The sequence below is a fragment of the Sylvia atricapilla genome, chromosome 1 (assembly GCF_009819655.1).
Source record: "Sylvia atricapilla isolate bSylAtr1 chromosome 1, bSylAtr1.pri, whole genome shotgun sequence".
Classification (NCBI taxonomy): domain Eukaryota; kingdom Metazoa; phylum Chordata; class Aves; order Passeriformes; family Sylviidae; genus Sylvia; species Sylvia atricapilla.
In genome coordinates this window covers 70,841,210-70,864,434 of record NC_089140.1, presented here as the reverse complement: position 1 = coordinate 70,864,434, position 23,225 = coordinate 70,841,210, and the positions used below count along the sequence as shown (strand labels likewise).

At 42.6% G+C, this 23,225-nt stretch overlaps 1 protein-coding gene across 1 annotated transcript in view; it reads right to left on the bottom strand.

The window, feature by feature from the left end:
• Nucleotides 1-767: 767 nt before the first annotated feature.
• The window catches only part of RNF152 (ring finger protein 152), a 43,619-nt gene continuing 21,161 nt past the window's right edge, over nt 768-23,225 (bottom strand). The window contains exon 2 of the mRNA XM_066326134.1: nt 768-5,333. Coding sequence (XP_066182231.1) covers nt 4,527-5,138 — 612 coding nt within the window. The 5' untranslated portion in view covers nt 5,139-5,333 and the 3' untranslated portion in view covers nt 768-4,526. The remainder of the gene's footprint in view (nt 5,334-23,225) is intronic.

Genomic DNA, 23,225 nt, shown 5'->3' with positions numbered 1-23,225 from the left:
GGCATTTCAGCCCTAAAACTTACTAGAGGTGTTCACTGAACATCTCCTGCAGTACTCATGCAAGTGTCTCGTTCCAGTTGGCCCCATTCCCTGAGGCTAGTTTGGCTGTGGAGGGTGGTTACAGATCCATTCTCATTAGTGTGAGGAAACAACATCCTCTGCTCCCTGGCATAGCTGTGAAAAGATCCAGACAACACAGGCTCAGCATAATTTACATGATAGACTTATGCCTGGAGCTTTTGGTTCTGGGACATCTATGCAGGAGTTCAGACCATGTATTAATTGTTTGGTTTCAGTTCAGCCCTGCTGTGAATGTAAGAAAACCAGTGTATAATATCGATCACCTCTACTCCAGAAAACCATTTGCACTTTCAAAAAAAGCTGCCTGCTCATGGCTCCAGCAATCATGTGACAAGGAAGGTGGGGCTCAAGGCAAGAGGGAACCACCGTATCAGAGTGCACAATGCAAGCCAGCAATCCCTCATTCCTATAAGCAAAGCTTTCACTTAAAATTTTTAATTTAATTAAAACAGGAAAAAAATTGTGTGGCTCATTAGTCATCAGCCATAATTCTGTATTCCATAGTAATTGAACCGGAATGTCCTTTCACTATTTACCACAACCCACACTTTACATATTGCCTTTAAACGCCGAGTGATGAATTTCAGCCACCCTCTCATAAAACATGGAGCAATTCTGCCAAATTCCCTTCCGTGCTCTTCAATTGATGGCAAAATAAGAGAGGAACCATAATTCACTTGCTATCATTCTTTTCCTGCTAACGTTTTATTCAGAATGAGCTTCATTAGTAAAGATGAAACTTCGGACTCATGACTGCTCCATGTTTACAAAACATACAGGCTCCTTTACATCGTGGTTAAGCATGAACAATCACTGAACATACAATTTCCTAAAAAAATCCTGCATACCAAAATTGCATATTTTGAATTTTTAAAATTCACTAAACAAAATTTCACAGAGTGAACCCTAAAGTCTGTTTGCCAGCAAAGCACAAGCCAACAACGGAAGTTGGGACCATCCAAGAAAAAAAACCTGAAGCAGGACCCCAACACACACATCCTTCCTATTAAACAAGCAAATAAATACACATTCATACAGAGTAATGTGCTCTAAAAATGCAGGTGCTTGAATAATTACCCACACATTTTAGCATAAGTTTTGGTTTCTCAAACAGTATTGGGTCACAGTAAGCTTCTGTCTTTCTTTTTGGTGGAACTGGGCAGTGGAACTGGACTTCTTACTGGACACCAGAAGACAAAAGCTAACCTGGAACCTGACGATTTTGGCACAAGTCCAAATGTGTTTCTCCACAAAGGAAAAATTACAAAGACAAGGCTGGTTTTTTAAAATAATGATCATTAAAAAATTAGCAGTATCACTTTTTAATGCCAGGTATTAAACCAAGGAATGGGACAGACTGCACTGCATTTTTAAAGTAGTATGACTATTGACATACTCGAGAAACATTTTAACACTGTACATTACAACAAACTATTTAGTTCATTTCTACACAAGTCAGCAAAAAAGCTAGGTGATCTAACATATATGAGAGCTGCAAATTTAAAATTCTAGTCACAGTCCAAAGCCAGAGCAAAAACTTTTCCAGAAATCTTATTTATAAAAAGGAATGAACATACACACCATGCGCGTACACGCAGGCAAAAATCTTGAGGTTTTACTTATTGCTCTTACACAAGGCTGTGAGCAGGCAAATGTCTGGATCAGAAATTAGGTCAAACATGCATTTCAGCAGGCACAAAAGTACAGGAAATTCATATTAACAAAACAATGTACTGTGTTACGTAGTACAGGATGGTATTCTGCTAATAAAACACTTACATCATTAATTCCGGATAAACTCCAGGTCTGCCTGTTGTATAATGTGTTATGCAGTGTGGGTTTTTAACCTAATTTCTGATTCCTCTTTTATTCTGCACTCTCCATATGGAGATGAAGAGGGCCTTTCTTTGCAATGCCAGAGAATCCTCGGCCTCAAGAGCTTCAGTCGGGCAGGTATGGCTGGAAGGAGGTAACGTTACCACCACTGTGTCACCAGGACCTGCTCCTTGACTGCCTCATGGTTTTGTGCATTCACTGATAACTCAGACAAACAAATGCAGAAGCTGGTGCAAAATGCACCAGCACTGTTCTTGGAGCATCTTGCACCTATGCCATAAGCTGCTGGTACATCCAGCAATTGCTACAGGATAAGGCAGTAGAGGGTCAAGTCCTGTGTCTGGTCAGTTCCTCAAGGGTCTTATAAAAGACAGGATTTTTTGTGAACTGGCTTTCCTTTACACAATAAGCAGCATAGCATGGATGTCAGCAGAAATCTGGCTAGCTACTGGCGACAAGAGACGAGCACGTTCACAAGACACATTTGGGAATACCTGGTGTTCCCTACTGCAACCAAATGAAACATGCTGCAGAGAGGTGTTCATGTCATTACAGTATTTGCAAGCCAGGTTCAAGGTATACTGCACATGGGCCTTGCACAAAAAAGGCATTGAGTGTGTTGTCTGCAGACTTTCTTTTTTCTCCTGTGCTATGCATACACATGACAGTAGATAAAAATCAGCACAATGGTTCCTCTCCATATGTGACCAAACACACATAATCACAACTAAGGACACTATATTCTACTCTTCTGTTAAATGGGAAGTAAGGAAGAAAATGGTGGTTTAGAAACAGGGAAAGAAAGAAATCCAGCATGAAGTCAGAGGCATGTTCCTGACAGAAGTGTGAACTGAGAACGTTTATCGTGAACCAGCAACTGGATTTTGTGACAAAAACCAGAAAACCAAGGATGACTACGGAGCCAACTTGGGCACTGCATAGTCAAAACTATGTTATTAATATGGCATTCGGCAATCTCCAAGAATTAGAAAGAGCAGTAGGTAGACAACAAGAGGACACATTTCAGGGATGTTATGCCTTGTACTCACAAAAAGAAGCAGTGCAAATCAACAGGTTTTTCTGTCTTATTAAAGGTCTGCCATGTGCCCCTTGATCCAATCCCTAAATGTCATGTAACTTTTAGCCATCAGACTTGCCAAATACCTAAATTCACACTGGGCTCTATTTTACTTATGAGCAGTACTACTGAAGCTAGTGGGACTGCTTAGAGCAAGGTGCTACCACAGTGAACATTCAGGAATTTGTCTCCTCCCAAGAAGTGAACTGCAAGTGACTGGGGTTTCACGACAGTCACAGGTGGAGGGAGACACTTCCTGTGTTTGTTTTTCAGATCTGTCCTTATGAAATCACTTACATTAATAAAACTGAAACGTGGGAAGAGGGTCTGTTATGCTCACCCAGACATTCTGACACCAGGACAGCCACAGCAGTTTAGGAGGGGTGGCCCACCCAGTAAGAGGTTAGGCTGGCCTGGATTCTTCTCCGAGACATGTCACTGCCTCTTACTAGATAACTGCATACAAGAGTCCTTGGTCTCAGTTTCAATGGTGAAGCTTTCTTAGAGCAACACCTCTAGCAAACCACCCATTAGTGCACAGTTGCAACTCCTAGGAAAGAAGGAGGCAAAATAGGTCTAAATTCTTCAAAAGCAATTAAGTAAACCTAACCTGCAGAAAAAGAAAATTTAAGAGCAATATGTTATCACATCCTTGCAGGAGTCCTAGGACTTCTCATGACTCATTTCTTCACTAACAGCCATGAAGGCCAGGTCATCAGGAAGTCTGCAGCCAGACTGGAGGTAAAACACCATGTCCAATGTTTACCATGCAAAGCCATCCTTCCCAAAAAGCTAATTAGGCAGAACTATTTTGACTGCACTTTCAGGTATTCTTTCTAGCCCACTTTGAGTCCCTTCTTGAAAGCTCCTTCAAATAGAAGATGCTGGAAGTACCACTTCCCTGTAGTTGAAAGAAAAGGGGAAAAACAGAAGCAAAAAACAGACACCAAGGAAGGAAATGATTGCTTGTAAAATGCTTCCTTTTAAAAACTATCGTACAACTCCCTAACTTGGTTTAATTAATGCTCCATTTAAAACATAAAATGCTTTACCAGCTAAATGATATCTCCATTTTACGAGTCTCCCTCCCTCCCCTCATTAAAAAATAATGCATGTGTGGACTGGTATTGAACACCTCGTACAGTTGTGCGCCAGTTCTCATTTCATTCTACGTGGAGCAGTTTTGATTTTAATATACTGTGTTTAAAGAAGAGCCCATACTGTATACTTCACAGTATAACCAGCTACATGGAGGTCTTTAATCTCGTAACACAATAAAAAAAGATCACTGTGAAGTTGCAGTCCCTTTGATAAATGGTTGCGGTGACACATGCAGTCCTCCTCAGTGCCACTGCCGCCAGACGTGATTTTCTCCGCGGGCTGCCGAGAGGCCTGAGGCCACCCCTCTGGAGAGCACTGCCCCGGTGCACAGCGTCCTGCACTCACTGGGGAAAGCTGCACGGAATTGTCTCGCTCAATACCACCACCACCGACCCAACCCGACCCCCGGGGGAGCACAGCCCCCGCCGCCTCAGCCGCAGGAGATCACCGTGAAGCGCTTGGAAATGCACGACATGTTGTGGAGGACGATGCCCAGGAGGAAGACCAGGACGCAGGCCACCAGGATCACAGTGCACACCCCTGACCAGGTGGAGCTTTTCACAGCGCCTCTCCGGTCCGGCTCCTCGGCTCCCGCCTCGGCGGGAAGGCCGCCCTGCAGCGGCTGCTGCTCCGCGGGGATCGTCACCACCGTCAGGGACTTCTGCTGGCTGCCGGGCAGGAGACGGCAGCCAATGTCTCCCGGCAGCAGCGCCCGCTCCTTGGAGAGAGGCAAGGGCAGCATGTAGCACCCATTGCTGGGGAGTTTGATGAAGACGGGGGTGTGCTCCGAGGCGTGGGGGATGGCAATGACGGCGATCACCTCGGGGTCATCGGGCAGCTGTGACACAGAGTACCCCGGAGGCAGCTTGGTGATCCCACGGCACCAGGGGCAGCGCAGGTCCTTCTGGCTGGTCCTCATCTGCTGCAGGCACACGGAGCAGCAGGTGTGCTTGCAGTCCAGCAGCTTGGGCCGCCGGCGGGGGCTGTAGTAGTTGAAGCAAATCTGGCACTCCAGCAGAGAGTCCTGGGATAAGGTCTCCATGGCAGCCGGCGCAGGGAAGCACAGCAGGCCTTGCGATGAGCCTCGCCCCGACACGCCGTAGGCAAGGGGTAGCAGCCTTCCCACCACTTCTCCTCAGGGCACCACTTGCCCTCCCAACGCTGCTTTTCTTCAGGGCAGCACCGGACAGCAGCTACAGAGAGCACAGGAAAACCTCCAGCCTGAAACCTTCAGTACCTGAGACAAACAGAAAAATGTGAAAGAATTGGTTACTCATAGGAGCCAGTGGGAACAGAAGTGTCCAGCCAAGGGAGAATGAAAACTAGCACAGACTTTGTTATCTGGTGGGAGAAATAAATTTGTTATATTTCACTAGAAAGCATCTTCCCACTATCTCCACCAAACAGTCCAGTGGCAAACCTTCAAGTCAGTCACCAGTACTATCACTAGGTTTCCTTTTTTTAATTTTTTTTCCTAATTTTCCCAGCAATCAAACTCCCATCAACCCATCAGTCCACCGCTCACAGCTATATTTCTGCCCATAACAGAGGTGGCTGTATAGTTCACTAGCCAGGTCCCGCAGCAACAACATCCTGTCATATTTTCAGGACTTTTCAGCCCTTCCTACACCAAAACAATTGTTCTCGTTTAATCCTTTAAATCCCTGAGGATTTTTAGGTATTTGGCCCAACTGCTAAGTCTGCATAAAATGTGGGGGAAAGAAAAAGTATGTTTCAATGGAAGCATTTCCACAGGCTCCTGAATTTGTGCCTGTGCACAAACGAGCAACCAAGCGACTATACTGCAACACCGACATTTGCACATAATGAAGAGCAATGGTATCATTTTCAGTCAAATTAACTGTCTGCCCAGTTACACAAGCAGCTTGTTGAACATGGCCCTCTGAAATATAAACCTTCTCACTAATGAAAACCTCAGCCGAGACAAAAGGCTCTGTTTAGACCCAGGACCACTGAACACCACAAAGAACAGAATAAAACAGAAGAAAAACAGAAGGAAAGACAATACACTGAATTAAAAGCAAATTGTTACTAATCTTGTTCTAAACCCTTACAAAGGGATTTCCTTTATAATTTCTATTTTCTCACTTACTACTTACATCTTTGGAAAAAAAAAAAAAAGGCATCTATGTTTGCCTGCACAGTGCATAGTTTAGCTTTGATTTTGGTCACTACAACCCAATAAATATGAAGAGGTGACAGTTTTACAACATTTTACACTTTCTTTCTGTGTTTGAAGAATTATCAGCCTGATTTTGCTTCCAGAAGAAAAAAGAAAACCCCAAATATTTGCAGGGTGACATCTGAACTTCTCTTTTTGCAATGTTATTGCCAAACAAGAGTTAACACTCAAGGACCACAGCTTGCAGAAGACTTCTTCCTTTCTATACAAGGACTTCTTGCTCTACTCTCTAGATTATAGCAACTAGGTTGCAACATACAAATCAATGGGTGATTTCAGTAAAACAAATATTGTAGTTTAAGAAGAGAAGGCAAGCACAGGCATGGGGTTTGCAACCCAGGACAGCGCCCTGGACCTCACAGTCCTGTACCCTGCTTCTGGCAGTTACCAGTATTTGAACAGGGAAAACAAAATGCACGTCATCCCTTCAGATGCTGATGCCTGGTATCACCGACATTGGCAGAACTGGCCCTGCTTGCTGATTTTGTAACAGCAGTGGATTTTGGCTCACAAGATGCTTCAACAAACACACAGTGATAATCCTGACTCAGGAGGGAGTGGGAGCTGCAGTTAAGAAGGCAGGAGCTCCTGAAACACACACAATGGCTGCAGGGGGAATTGGCACACACTGTCCACCAGCACTTTTGGGATGCTTTATCTTTATGTGGCACAGAGGCCACTGCTGAGAGAGATCCCCACCATCATGAAGCCCACGTGACACGTGCTTCACACCAGTACCTTGCTACACAAAGGCATCAACAGATACCCCGTGTGCTGCTGCAGAAGGGGCTACACATCTGCTGCCTGTGTGCAGGCCACACCGAGAGAAAGTGGAAGAAAATGAGGAGAGGTTTTATCTTCCTTATCCATTACTATCTCCACATCCCTATGGTACAGGCACACACAAAGGAAGACTATCAAGAAAGGAGCTGACATGATAATAGACTAGCATGCAGCTGAGAGAGAAAAATGAAAGAGATATCCAAGATGCTGGGCAATTTCTGCCTGAAAAAAAAAAAGTATTAAGAGACAATGGCCAGAATAGAAATTAGTTAAAGAAACTCAAAAGAATCACTGAAGCTACCAGATCCAGTTTTCAGCAACAAGCAACCTAACAGATCTGCATTTTGCATAGAAGTATCCATACAAAATCTGCAGTTACAGACCGTCCAAGTCAAAGCTGAGCTCAGACATCACAAGACACAACTCTTATCTGCTTTATCTGCAAATCTATAAAAAAAATCCTCAGGTACAACAATACTACAGTATCATTACAAGAAATTTCCCAATGTCTGAAATTCAGAAATTAAGGCTGATCACAAAATCATAGAAGAGCCTCAAAGATCATCTGGTTTCGACACCCCTGCTTGTGGGTAAGGACACCTTCTGCTAGACCAGGTTGTCAGAGCTCCATCCAGCCTGGTATTGAACACTTCCACAGATGGGGCATCTACAACTACTCTGGGCAACCTGCTCAGTGCCTCACCACCCCCACAGTAAAGATTTTTTTCCTAATATCTAACCTAAACCTATTCTCACTTTAAAACCATCTCTCCTTGTCCTGTGACTACTCTGGCCAAGGACAGAGTGGAGGTACTCCTTCTGCAGATGTAAATTAGTATTTCTGCAAGGTCAAGATTGGGCTTACCACCTACATGACATAAATTGTTCATACTTTCCCGAAACATCTCAAATAATAACCAGAGGTGTTGATCAGCAGTAATGTCCAGTAAGCAGAGAGGTTCCTATGATTCCTTCAGAGCATAACTAAAGACAAGTTAAAGAGTAGCCACAGCCCTCTAACCCCTTGGCCTTTGCTGACATTGCCCTGTCCAAAGGTTGGACGTGCAGCTTCACAGGTGCAATGCAACTTTATTTCCAACCATACAACCCTCCTGCAATCTGACACAGCTCAGTTTCAGGATAAAAGAAAGTCAAGCCATCACCTAGAAGAAATAAGAATCTATTTGAAAAAAAATTGCACTATGTACCTAAGAAGGAAAAATCCATGGGAGCTCTCAGTACTCTTCCACCTCTTCACTTTAATAACTATGCCAAGAGAAGCAAGTTTCCTCTTGGACAGGAGAGAAGCTCTTTAGTTTGTGCTCAATGCACCCTCACACCAGCTGAAGCTACTGAGCTGTCACAGGTGAACAGCTCATTCAAAGATTTCTCAGACTGGACACTTCTCTGTGCTTCAAGCACAAAGATGGAGAAGCGGCCAGGACTGCACATGAGGGCACAGCTGACATCCAAGTATCAGCCAAAACCACTGTTGTGTCATTTGCTCTTGTCACACAGTGACACTCAAGGTGGGCAAGGGGACCGTTGACAGAGGAAAACAGAGAGGGGAGAAAAAGCAGAAAACACTGTCAGGGATACCCACAGGTCTGCAAAAGCAATAGCACATGTGTAAGTATGAATAGGAGCACACCTGTGGAACGGGCACTACGACAGAGAAACCACACACACAGAAGCAACTGCAGCTACAAGTAGTGACTGCCTGGCACAAATCTGACAGCAACTGGAAGTTCTTCAGGGCTGAGATCTAACTTGCAACACAAATAATAACTAACTGGAAATGAAAATCCACAAGCTCCAAAACTCATGTGTCAGAAAGGTGCAGCAGGAGCAAAGGAAGCAACAAGAGACAGGCCATGAAAAGAAGCCTCTCTGCCTGCCCTGCACTCTCTTTCCCTTTCTGTACATCTGCCCAGTAACCACAAGGTTGTTGCTGACTGGCAAGGAGAGGAATTCACAAGCAATTACAGAGACCCAGGGTGAAGCCTGCAAAGCAGATGACTCCTGCAGCAGTCAGGTGGCTGAGAACATGGCACAAAGGTGCACCTTGCAGATTTGGGCTGCCCTCACCTCTGCACAAGCTGTGAGTTTTTCAAATTATATGACTCAAGAGCAGTAAGGCTCTAAAGAATAAAGCAAGTATTTCAGCTGTTTGTCAGTCATGCTATCTGATCTGCCAGTACACCAGAGACCACAACAATGGCCCAAGTCCTATTTGTTTGGGTGAGCAGGAGGCCAGGAATGCCAAGGCATCACCTTCCTACTCCCGAAGAAGCAGAAGCGGCATTTGCTGCTCTTAGTACTGACGCTTTCCCAACACCATGTGGGGAGGTGTGCAGGAGGTGAACAGATGAAGGTTGCTGTAGCTGTGACAGTGGGAAGAATGCACAAGTTAGCTCTGCACAAATGCTAACTACAAACTGGTCCCCAACCGGCCAGGTCAGAAAAGACAGCTATTTTGGGAACCAAGTGCAAACAAAGACACTGAACGTCCAAGCCCAGAGCTTGTATATAAAGTACATAAAGCTTGTACATAAAGTCAGAGAAGACAGTAATTAATAGCAAATCCTTGCCTAGCAACATGATATTTTTCCTATGTTAAGGATATAGCCCCTGTGATGTTAAGCAATGGAAACCACAGGCTTGAAGGGGTGACACATTCACTGAAGGACTCAGAACTACCTTAAGACACACTTCCTAACTTCCTGGGGGACAAAATTACATTAACTTGAAAAGCCCAAAAATATACTTCAGTGATGCCTGTAGAATCCAATACAATTCACAGATGATTAAACATCATATAACATTTTAAAAGGCTGGCTCTGGGGCATGCTGATGTAGTTAACTGATCACTGAGAGAAAGCCTCAAAAACTTTGCACAGACTTACACATGGATTTAGGCAGTCTACTTGCCATACACCAAGGTTGTAACAGAATTTCAGCAAGGCAGTGCATCAACAATACTTCACCTTTACCGAGGAAGGTTCATTATGTAAACTCCCCAAACACATTAACAATTCTTTGGCAGTATTACTGACTATGTATGATTTATGAAGAAGAAAGAATCATTCGTTTCAGGTGCCCTTAGGCTGTAGAGGAGATGGGGTGAGGAGAGAGTGCTGTTCTCAATAGGAGAACTAATTGCAAGAATCATGTGCCCACAGATACGGAAGCAAATGTGTGCCAGAGTTACTTCAAAAAAGATAATTGGAAGCATTTCTGCTACAAAAATTCGGCATCGGTGAACATTTTTTACAAATTCATATTTGGACAAAACACACAGGTTACTGCAAATGCCTAGGATGTACTACCTGATTTCCTCTGAATATCCTTCACTAAATGATCTTATTTATTTTTAGGCTGTTCTGTAGCACTAATTACCATAGTAACTGAGAACAGCACAATGAACAATTAATTTATTCATCGGAACAACCTTGTTAAGAGACAAGTATTATCATCATTATATTCTTTCATCATCTAAGGAAAGAAGCGCTGAGAGACGAAGCAGTTGGTCCAAGGTCATGCAAGCACCACCCAGATTGCCTCAAAGTTTCAGTACAATTTCATCACAACTCTACTTTTCACCTCAGGAGGCACAGGGCAGAGGTGACAGATTCTTTTCTGCAACAAAGCTCAGAAACCTACACATTTTTCCCCACCTCTTTCAGCTGGCAGCATCCCCATGGGATGCCTGGGATTTGGGGAGCTTTCATTAAACATATCAGCTTTTTCACAGACATTGAAAAACACAAGAGCCTGTGCCCCAAAAGCTAGATATTTCCACAGGCACAGCTCATCCACCATGCAGATTGCAACTGAGACTGTATGCATTTTGAGGGACATAAAGCTAACAATAAAGCAACAAAGTAAATCCATTTTTCTCTCCAGAATTACCTATTTTCCAGAAGCCTTCCTATAAGCCAGGCAGCCTACACCCACCATCCTTTCATTATTCACAACTGCACAGAAATATTGCAGAAGGAAAGTATTTTAATTTAGCCAAAGCCTTAGCCAGTGCAAGCTGTCACTGCTCCTTTAGCTTTTAGTCCAGCCCTTGCCAAGATGAGCATCTTGGTATACACAGTCCTGGGTGCATAAAGCCACAAAAAATAAAGCTGAATGAAACTGTGATATATGAGTCTGTAATCCTTTGAACCAGCACCAGGGGATCCATGCTGATGGCAACAGAACCTGCTGTGGATGATCCTGACGGTACACATCAGACAGAACACCAGTTTGTCCTGTCTCTCAGGCAGCTGAGAAATCAGTAGAGGATCTCAATAAAGGAGCCTAGTTGCAAGGTATCATTCCACAACATTTACCCTAGAAATTGTCACCAGCCAGCCCTAGGAAGAGGAGACAGAGGAAGAAAGGTCACCTACAAGAATGTAATGAGATGTAGACATTTATGGGCTTGGAGCAAAAATAGATCAGGTGAAAACACTAGCTTTGGTGTTTAGAGAAAACAGAGAGAGACTCACATGCTGCTCCGTGTTCCATCTCACATCACCAGCTGCACTGCTCTCTCTTTTTATCTGCAAACTTTGACACGTCCACATTCCCTGCCTCCAAAGACCTTATTTTGGTCAAATATGACCAGGATAAGCTGCACTTTGTTCCAACAGCAAACACTACTAATCACCTGCAACGTGCCAGGTCAGCAAACATTTCATGGTGCTGAGGCAGAACAGTACAGCTGTTCTGTATGATATGCTCATCAGACAGTTTCACATGAGGCACTTTACAACTGAAAAACGTTATCTGAAATTAAAATATTTCACAGAAATATGCCCATTTCAGAGAGGCAGATACAGAGAGGGAACAACTTTCCTGCCCCTCAGCAGCTCTCTGTGCAGGTGGTCTGAGAGGCCAGGTGGTGGGAGCATGATCTGCTCCTCACCAGCCCAACTCTGATATGTCTGCAGGTTTTTGACAAGGTCAGTTATCAAGCTGTCCCAGAGTTATGGTTCTCTAAATCTCACAGTCCCCCTCCATGCTGGCAGAGCAGCCCCAGGTGCAGCTCTGCCCTGCTATAGGAGTGTGATGGTACTTCTCACCATTCCTACTGTTCTAAGCTTCCCTTCTCTCCATGAGGAGTGCACTAGCAGAATTAATGACCTGACTGTGATCCTAAGACACATGACATCTGAATATTTTCCAGCACAGGATATAGAAAGACTCCTTGTATTTTGCAAATAAACAGGATCTCCAGTATTCAAAGCATCCCAGGGGATGATGCTCATTTCTACAGCCCACTCTGAGCACAATGCTTGCAAGGCCATTAGCACTTTCTCAGTTTTGTTGGCTGCTCTTAATTATGCCTGACTCACTTCTAAATCTCAGGATGAGAGGAATGAAAAGCCAGGTTTTTCCACTACCAAGTGAGAGATCCATTTGCCATTCAAACCAACACTGAGAAGAATGGCAGTGGAAGGTGCGACATGAAAAGAACTCTACCTCTCAGTCCTGAATAAAAGCAGCACCAGTAGCTATTTATGACTATGATATAAAGGGCAAGTGGTTAGGTAGCTGGCAAAGACAGTTTTAGAAACTGCTTCCCTAACTTAAAGTGAGGTCACAAGTTAAGTCACTGAGGCAAAAATCCCACACAATATAGGAGGAGCTACTGATGCTAAACTCACACTCAGAAACAGCTTTCAAATGCAATGTAGTATCCTTTCTAAGGGGTTTTCACTTATGGCAATATCACATACTACTGTGGCATTCAAACTGCTGAGAGAGGCATGATGCACCTGATCACTTAAATTATAAACTTTACTCTCCCATTGGAGCTTTATGCCTTATCTGTCATTGATAGAATTTGCCTGATACCTAAATAGAAACTTAATTAAAAGATTCTTCCCTCCCTCCCCTGAGGATCTGGTATTAGATTTCCAAAATATATCATCCAAAAAAAAAAAAAATTAAACAAAGCTCAGATGCAGACTTTTCTCACTGATACAGGTCAGTGGGTGACTGAGTCTATTAAGACACTAGTCTATAGCTACAGGAGAGTGCTACAGCTTTCCAAGGTCATTGAGTGGATTTTGATAAAACTAGCATAAAATCTACCTGCCTATGGGCCCAAACAGTAAGGAAAAGAATCAATGCTCACATGTTCGTACACTGCATAAACAATGCAAAAACTGCAAACTTGATTTCACACTTACCTCAGGAACCAAAAGCCCTTCAAATGACAGTTTTAATTTCTGTGACTGCTCTGGGCCCCCACCTCGTCCCCCCTCGACACCTGCTTAACATGGTTTCTGCTCTCTGCACTCATCCAGCACAACTTCCCTGAGGTTGTGACTATGTGACCCACCTCCACACGGCTGCTCTCAAGGCCTGGGGCTTGTTTTCTTCAAGTGCAGGAAGGGGTTGTTTTCTTTTTATTGCTTCAGAAAAAATGAGGGGTAAAGCACAACAGACCTAGAGGAGTCAAAGTAATACATCCTTTTACACTGAAATAGATGGAATTAAGAAATTGAAAAATATTTTGCTAATAGCCCCACAAGAATAAGTAAGGAAATTCTTTTCATTCATACGCCATAATTGGTAGAATAAGGTCTGAAAGAGATTAGAAGGGCACAAGGAGCTTTGTTTATCTTTTTACCTTTCTCCTGCAACCCTCTAGGTGAGCAGCACAAAAGAGTAGAGCGCCCTGTTTACCCACAGAGAATGCATAACAGCTGTGTTAATGCCAAATCACCACTTCCAGGAGTTTATCTTCACAAGAGAGGGGAAGACAGCCAACTAATATGCCTCCTCAAGGTCAATGGCTCTGTCATTTTGTAATGCAGACAAATCATGATCTTCATGAAGTTTTGGCCTCTTATAACCGCTACAGCTACTCCAGGTCACAGCACTGGTCATTCATGTTTGCAGATTACACCAAAAGGAACTGGAACTGATCCAAAAGCTCCTTTCTTATTGGAAACTAATCATTCACCCTGTAACATTCTGTCAACTAGTAATATTAATAACTACCCTGCTTCCTGGATTTTGGGAAGAGTCCAACTCTCGCTGCAAATATGGATCACAAGCAGAAGTAGATCAAGCCTGAACTGCATAATATTGATTATTTCCTATTTTCACGATTTATCTCTCTGTCTTTAAACCAGTAAAATCCTCTGAAGAGATGTAGCAGGCTACATCGGATAAATTACTTCCAATACTTTTACAAACTACATGTTTCTACCTGTGACTACACACTCCACAAGCTCCAGTTCAGACAAGCTATGAAGCACATGGCCTGACATTAGCCAGGGAAGTTAATGGGATGACACTTGCTCTTGAGGTCAGTTGCACATTTACATACTTAACACACGATCCATCAACACCACCAATGTAGAACCCGGTGCCAGAAGCCACAAGCAGATCAAGGTAATTTCCAAGTACTGACACCTTTGCTTCCCTACACCACGCTGAAAAGGTGTGAAGAAATACAGTGGCAACCTTCCCAAAATAGCTGCAACTAAACAAACTGGTTACACATCAACTATCCCAACCAGTTCCACACCGTCTCACAAAGCCCCAGTACCACCAAGTGAAACTGCAGGTAATTGGTGACACAATGAATTAACACCAGGAAAGGCTCCCGGCTCTCTTCATGCCCACGGGCGTGGGCATCACCATGTCCATGACTCCCAAGGATGGACTCCTAGAATGAAGCCTAGAACAAAGTGAGGGGATTTGTACCCAATCTCTCCATCATATGAACCAGCACTGTTTTCAGAAGTCATCTTGCAGCTAAGCAAAGCAGTGCCCTCAAGGGCGATGATCATAACTCATGTTAGCACTACCACAACCCTCTTCAGTGGGCTGAGGTAAGTTCCAGCTCTGGGACACTGAGCTCAGAGCTGCTACCCCTTCTGCTGTGGCAGACACACTGCAGTGGGGACTGGCAATTGGCTGCTCAAATGCTCAGGCATGGGAAGATGAACTATTCCTGTCTACATTACATGAAACCTACTGCTGCTTTCCTACACAGAGATGGTACTCACTTCCAAAAGCCACTCCTGTAGCTGCATAAAGTTTACCAGACCTGCCAAGCTTTGTTATACTGAATTTAATTCTTTACAGTGAGTTTAAAAGTTTAGGCCAGACATTGCCCATCATACTTCTGCCAGTCAAAATCTGCTTTTTAAACATCCTGGTGTGAAAACACCCTCCATTTGGCAGCACTAAAACTAAGTTTACACCATTTTTGCTGTATGAAGAAGTGCAAATGCTCAGAAAGGGCTGTGTTACACCACATCAGGGCAAAACAATCTAAGTGAAGCAAACTGCTTCACACCTCTTAATTCTGTGTTTGGTTCTGCAGTCCTTGCAATGTAACAGCAGAACAAACTTAGACAAGGAAACCAGCATAATGCTGCTAATACTCAATGCATCATCACAATCCTGATAGTCTATGGCCACAGTGAGTAGCACAATCAAGTCAATATTCTGTAAAAAGAAAGCTGCTAATCCTGCTTATCTGAAGAAAAGCCTGGAAACATGAACTTCAGATCCCAGTAAGGTAGTACCCCTAAACTTCTGTCTCTGATTTGCAGGCCAGTCTCGTGATTTCTGAATGAGGTAGAGATAACTAAAGGAATGAAGTTATGAGGTGAACAAATTCATTGGCAGTTTCAGATCAAATTATGCAAATACTTTCTCCTTCAGCAAAAATGGAAATTTCCATTAATGTGTCAGCTCATTTCAACTTCCATTTCAATTTGACTGTTTTCTTTCAGAAGAAATTTATGAAAAGGTAATGTAAAGGGCAAAGCTTTTTGTACTGACTCTGGAATGATTTTTCTTCCAATATGGTCAGCCACTGGCTGAGCCAGAAGTGTCTCTCACACTGCTCTACTGCTGAATGTGGAATGCTTAAGTCTAATGATACACCATGACGTTTTTTGCTTTCCTAGTCTAACAAAGGCAAATGAGATACACTGAAACTATCAGCTGTAGTTTTATAGAAGTGTGTTTTCAACAATTGTTATCCTGCTTTTTTGGCTGTTGGCTCAAAAAAAATCATAATATGGGTGGGACATTTTGAACATCCAAGTAATCTTTCATGATGTGGCGAAAAGCTGAATAGGACTATGTGGTCAATAGGATTGCTGTTTTTTACAAATGTTTCTTGCAAAGGATCTTACAGCAAAAAGGCAGGTGGTTCACAGATTTCTTAAAAAAAAAAATTAAGTCACACTCACCCCAATGTTCTCTACATCCCAAGTTCATTAATTACTTTTAAAGCCTTACATCAGAGATGCCTTACCATCTATTTCCAACATGTATTTCACCTTGAATTCAGTGTCCAGTTCTGGTCCCCTCACTACAAGAGGAACATGAGGTGCTGAATTGTGTCCAGCCAGGGAAGGGCAATGAAACTGGAGCACAAGTCTGATGAGAAGCATCTGAGGGAACTGGGGGTGTTTAGCCTGGAGCTCAGGGGAGACCTTATCACTCTCTAAATTGCCTGAAAGGAGGTTGTGGTGAGGCAGGGGCTGGGCTCTTCTCCTAGGTAACAAGTGACAGAACAAGAGGAAATGTTGCACTACGAGAGGTTTGGATTAGATGTTAGAGAAAATCTATTCATGAGAAGGATTGTAAAGCATTGAAACAAGCTGCCCAGGGAAGTGGTGGAGTCACTGTGTCTGGAAGTATTTAAAAGACATGGAAATCTGGCACCCGGGGACATGGTTTAGCAGTGAACATGGCAATGCTGAGTAAATGGTTGGACTCAATGATCTTAAATGCTTCTTCTAACCTAAGCAATTCTGTGATTCTATTCCATGCAACATCTCACAGAATAGCAATTAGGAACCAAAGAGGTGCCTTAGGGACAGCTCACTGAGGAAAGGGAAAAGGCAAAAAATCTAGAGCATGTTGCACTGGATGTGATTATCTAAGACATGGTGTGAATACACACAGCTTTATGCATATCTGCAAGATCTGCCATATTCCACTCAGCTGAGTTCTCTACCTCATTTCTGTTATAGCATCGTATCTGTGTCTCACAGCAGCACAATGAACATTGGCAAGGCCAATGCACACAACCAAACTGATGCCAAAGGCACCACACAGACTTAACACGCATGTAGTCTTTGACCCACAGATGGGAAATCAATGTCAAAAAACAGAATCAAAAACTGCCTCTTTTATACTGCCAAAACAAGTTCTTGGCTAGGATGAAAAAAAAAATTCGGCTCTGGACCCAGATCTGCTTTCTGACACAAACTACAATATCTCTTGCTTTACAACCAAAAGGTTTTCAGAATTACTTTACTGACGTAAATTTTACTTTTTAGAGTTCAGTCAGTGTTTTCTTAACTTTTGCCTAAGTGCCTTTACTGTCAGGTGTCTTTCAATGGAATGGTTACTGCTTTGGGGTATGGTTTTTTTTGCCAACCACAGAAATACTCCAAACATTTTACTAAAGCAAGCCGTAAATTTTAAAAAATGCCTCATATTTTGCCAAATAACAGCATGAATTGGAAAAATAATTTTCTATTTTTTAAACCACTCCTTCACACTGTGCTCTCTATTTTTTAAGCTGTGAAGCCTCTGCCAGTTTCTTTCATGCCAAGTTTGCAGAACACCTGCCAGAGTGTGTTCTCTGCCAATAAACAGGATCTTCAAGTGCCATGATGATTAAAAAAAAAAAAACAATGTAAAGATCAATACAAATAATTAGTACTCTTATTCCTATTATTAACATTCATGCTTCTTTGCTCTGCGTTCTCATCTTCTGGATCAGCTGCCTCTAGAAAGGAGTGAAAGAGAGAAGAGCCAGCAGGTGGCACTCCAGAATATAAACCATTAAGCACCAGGGCCCTCGGGACCAAGGAAGCCAGTTCTGCTTGGCTATCCCACTACCCCTCTAGCACCGTTCAGGAGGTCTGGTTTAGGATGACTGTCTCCACCTTCCCTCTCCCAAACAGCAGGGAAAAGTGCTGCCAGTCCCAGCTTTTACCTTGGTGCTGGATGGGATGCAACCAGCACACTGAGATGCACCTCGTGCAGTCCTTTCTAGAAGTAAGGGGCACCAGCACACTCAAAGCACTGAGCACACTACTCACTCCCTGACCAAAGGGAGAACACTCCCACAGGGCAGGCAGAGTGCCTTTTCCACCTTGTGCATGCAGAAGTGCTGGCATCTTTCTGCCTCCCACCTCTCTCCTACAGGACAGAGATGAAGTAATGCTAGCTTTTACTGCTTTAAGACAGCACCACCAACAAAAAACAGACCCCAGCAACTAGGAGACCAGTTCCTTTGTGTTTCTGTTTAGCTGTGCCCTACACACACCAAACATCTACAGCACTCACCTGCAGGGCTAGGAAGGGTCACTACAGATGGTTCCCCAAGGCACCAGGGTGAAGACACCCACCCTGCTCTCAGCCTTCTGCCTGGCCCCCAACACTTGCACTCCCCCCCACAGCAAAGAAAGTCACACCAGCACTTCTTCCAATCAAACACTGACTGTTAGTAAAGCTTCTCATCCAAGTCTAAATTTCATCCAATTTCTAAATTTCTCATCCAAGTCTAAACAGCAATCACTTATTTTGCTCCTGCTGAAAACATTCTCAACCCTTCAGTGTTCAAAATTAGGCCCTTTAAAACACTGTGCAACTTGAGGCAGATAGAAGGAGGTACCCTTAAACCCAGAAGGATTGTGCCATTCCCTTAGAAAATGAAATTTTAAAGAAAAACTGTAAAAAGACAGCAGATTTGTCAAGCACAACAGCCAATATTTAGAGAGGCAATGAATTGCTTCAGTTGACAAAGATGCAATTTTAACATCATTCTACCCTGATAAAACTTAGAATTTAGAAGCACTGAAGGGTCATACAACTGGGTTAAAAAAAAAGCCTACATTTTTATCAGAAGTCTTTCTGAATTACCTAAAAGCTGTATAAATATGGAACATAATCACCCCTCTTACAATAAGCGAAATATTTACTGCTTAGATTCTCCTTAAAGGCAAACCTGTACCATAGGATCCATCTGCTCATGTGGAAATAGCAGAAAAGATCTGTCATAAAGTAATTTCCTTTCCTCTCCTGTATATGTCAGTGGATCACTGGCATTTCCCTGGCCCCTCCCTCCAAATTGACCCCAAATATAAATAGACACAAAACTGGAAAAGTTTAAGGTCATATCTGTGGATATAAGCAACAAATAAAGCCAAAGTAATATGTCCTTCTTGCAGAACAGGGCCCACGATCAGTGCCATGACATCCATTGTGTTTAGGAAATTCCTTTGTATTTATAATTTCAAACTCATTTCCTCACAAGCTATAAACACCTTTTTTCGTGAACTAGATGGTTCACTAGTATCACGCACTGAGAGAGGCACAATTCAGCTCAGCGTTTATGCACTATGTGCTCTGCACATGTTTGCTCAAAACATGTTTTTAGAGTGTTATCTTTAATACACAAAGATGGGGTTGCAGCATGGAAAGAAGAATTAGACAACTGTTCATGCTTACTGTGCCTTCCTAGTTGATATCTCACTGTGGATGTGGACCATAAAATATTCACCTGCGGAAAAACAAATTCTGAAGCACAACTGTAACCCATACAACAGAGCAGCAACTGCCTGGTTAATACCAGAAGTATTTCTAAGTTCCCAAGTCACACAGCTGCTGCTCAAAGAACTTACCAGAATCTCCTGTTTCCACAGATGTCCCTGAACAAACACATGAATATCCTCAATATCCCACCCACCAGATCGGGAAGCAGAACTAAGGGGTGATGAGGCTTCAGTATTTTCCTTGCCATTAGGCGCAATACACCTCCATCTCTGGTGAGGAGACTGCACTGAGTGTGGACTCTCAGGAGCTTTAATGTTGCCAGGCAGCAAAAAGCAGGCAAGTGCATTTTTAAGTAGGTTCAGAAAGGCACACAAAATTCTCTGGCACTGACTAGGCAATAGACATGAAAAGGGTCAATCTCTTTTTAAGTTCTGTGATTCTGTGAAATTTTGAAGAAAATATCATAAATTTAATGGAGGTGGAGGACCAAAGGAAGAACATTAGAATGAAAGCTTCTTGCTTTAAAGACAATAGTTTTATCTACCTATACTCTTTTTTTAGCTTGATTTTTGCAAATTAGCTCAGATTTTGCAAGTAGACTTTCAGGCTCCTCAAAATAAAGAATGCAGGTGGCAAGACACAGGTGTGAGTTGTACAATCATAAGAATAAAGGCATGAGACCTCTTGTAAGAAAAAAAAAATCATTCAGTATTTTCATTCCTGTATGTTGATTGCATAACCTCTCTAAAGAAAGCAGTAAAGGTCACTGAAATGCCCAGGCCTTTGCTGATGGAAAAATGCTATTGGATATTGTTTAAAATGACACAAAAGAAACCAGCACGAATGATAGAAAATGAGACTTCTAAAGGAGTGAGCAGAAAAACTCCAACTCAGCATTATATCCTGATTTAAAAATGTACAAGTACAGGTTATGGACCTTTGTGTCCCTCTTCATTAGAAAAAGCAACAGTATTAACATGTTATTAAAAAAACAAATCATAGATTTTTGTAACTCCTTAAAATTGCCTGTTCATGATCCTTAATTTTTCTGTTCTCATTTCATAATCATCCATTAACATTGAAGATAAGAGTTTCTCCAATGGACAACATTAAAGGAGTTTCAACCAGCAGAGGAAGCAGCAGCACAGGAATGTAAGCCTTTAACACTGGAAAAAATTAGTCAGGTCCCTCAAAATACAAAGGTTTTTTTGCTGCAGCTCCTCCAAAAGCTACAACCACAAAGTTCCTGTAGTTGTGGGATTACGTTTCCACTGCCCCTCACCAAACACTGCCACTTATCTTAGGGTCACACTAACTCCAAACAAAAGGACATTAGAAAGGCAAGCCAGTATGCCACACAATTCTAACTTTTCTTCAAGTAACTCCTCACTACCATAAGTAGCTCAGTTCACACCTTCTTGTGTCACGGAGGTAGCTGCATCAGAAGAGATCTGCACAGTACATCAGGACTCCAAGAGGCAAATCAATGTGAGGGAGTTTCTTCCCTAAACTGCTTTTGAACATAAGCAAAATAAACTCTTAAAATGCACATTTTCATACCAAAATGCTTTTCACTTGTTTAGCTTGCCTTTTTGCAAAGATATTCAGGAGCACCAGTATGACAGCATGAATTAATTTATTTTATGCATGAAAATAATTACAAATTTATGCATGAGTTGAAGGAAATGTATCACAGACACTTTGTAGGTGAACATACAATTTCTTTAAAGCTGTGAAAATCAGCCTGGGTCCAGTTCTGCCAGCACTTCATTCTGCCACTGACCATCCCATACAAAGCAGCTCCACTGAGCTAGGTGAAGTTCCTTTCACAGAACTGCTCTCAAGAGCAGATTTGAGCCAGACTTGCCCAGAAATCTTTCCAGTGGATAAGCCATCCTGGTCAAATTCCCAAATGCCAAGAGATGTGACATGTGCTGTCTGAGAGGAACAGACCTTCCCAAACTTTTGATAAAGAGGAGGAAGGCTAAATCTCAAACATTGAGCAAAAGCTTTCAAAGAAGACAAGCACTGGATTTTTTAAGACCACCTCAAAATCATCCTGACATGCCCTAGATTTCATGATCTATTTTAAAATTCCCTTTCAACTACTATTACTTGTGTTTTCTGTAGAAGTCACACAAACAGGGAGAGCGGCAGCTTGCATGAGATTGTAAGCTGAAAGGCAGAAGACACTGTGAAATTGAGATGATTAAAAATTCCAAGTTTCTGTATGCTTGAAGACTTTCAGGAGGGTCATTTTTCTTTCTGAAGGGGGTTGCTAATTAGCCAACCATAAAAGTGGCAGTTGTAAACAGTCCTCGTAAAAATAGCTCATTGCTTATTGAAAGCAAAATGTGAGCAATTCAACTTCACTGAATTCTAATTTGCTATTGCTGACCAGCTTCTCTCTTCTAAGACATTCTTAAACTTCATATTGACACATCTCCTACTCCATAGCCTATCACTCTGTTCAATTAACACAATTTCAGTATTTCTGCTGATTTCTGTTTTAAGAAGGGAATCTTACCTACTTCAGAAAGTAAAATCCTAAATCTGAAGAGTAGTTTGTTCCTGTTCCCAGTCTAGCTCCACTCAAGTGAGAAATATTTATGCCAAACAAGAGGTCTCCTCAGGTAAATCATATCATATCCCCTACTTGCTACACTTTGAACTTGCTACTAACTCCCGTATCCTAGCATCACAATTCACCTAGTGTGGGACAAGCCCCAAAAGTGCTATTGTGTGCTTGTAAATTAAGCCAAGATGATGAATTAAAAAATAGAGAAAAGTGAGTTTGCATGAAAATTCACGAATTTTCAAATTAACACCTTATGAATTATATGAAATGAACAGCTAGGCCACCTGTGCTAAGGGAAACGGTGCCTTTCTACTAAATACTGGAAATTTGGCAGTCCATTTTCAGAACTGTGAAATGCTGCTTACTCCAGCTCAAATTACTCGCATACAGGATGACCCTTGTTCCCAACCTCCAACAGGGACTAGGCTTCCCAGCTAGACTGCATCTCGCATAACCACAGTGGCAGCTAAACTTTAAAGGAGGAGATGGAAGTCAGCCATAAAGCCAATCCCCAAGGGAAGAAAGGGAAATAAAGTATGCTAATTACAGTTCCCATGAGATATGGTGCTAGCATTCCTCAATCTAATCCTTCAGTTCTATTTTTTGGTGAAAGGAGATTTGGGGGCGAGGAGGGTGTAGTGTCCCTCCATAAAATAAACCAATGAACTTCGACAAAATTAGGATACAGGAAAACTCTTCCAGAAGGCAAGGCACAGTAAACCCTCAAACCAGCTTAAAACCAACTGAAGAGGCAAACAGCTTCACCCTTGTACTGCTCAGAAGCTAAGGAGGAGGGATTCTTCTAAGAACATTCTTGAAGCTTTGTAGCAATATATACCTGACCCCATCCTTCACCACGCAGTTTGTCCCATTTTCACCTTAAAAGAAAATCATTACACAGGACTGGATCTTTACACACTCAATTCCCCAAAACCCCAGAAGGCTTTAGCTAGTTTGCACCAGTCTGACAGAAAGGCCTTGATGCATAGTCTTCACGGTGGTGGCCCAGTGCTTGACAC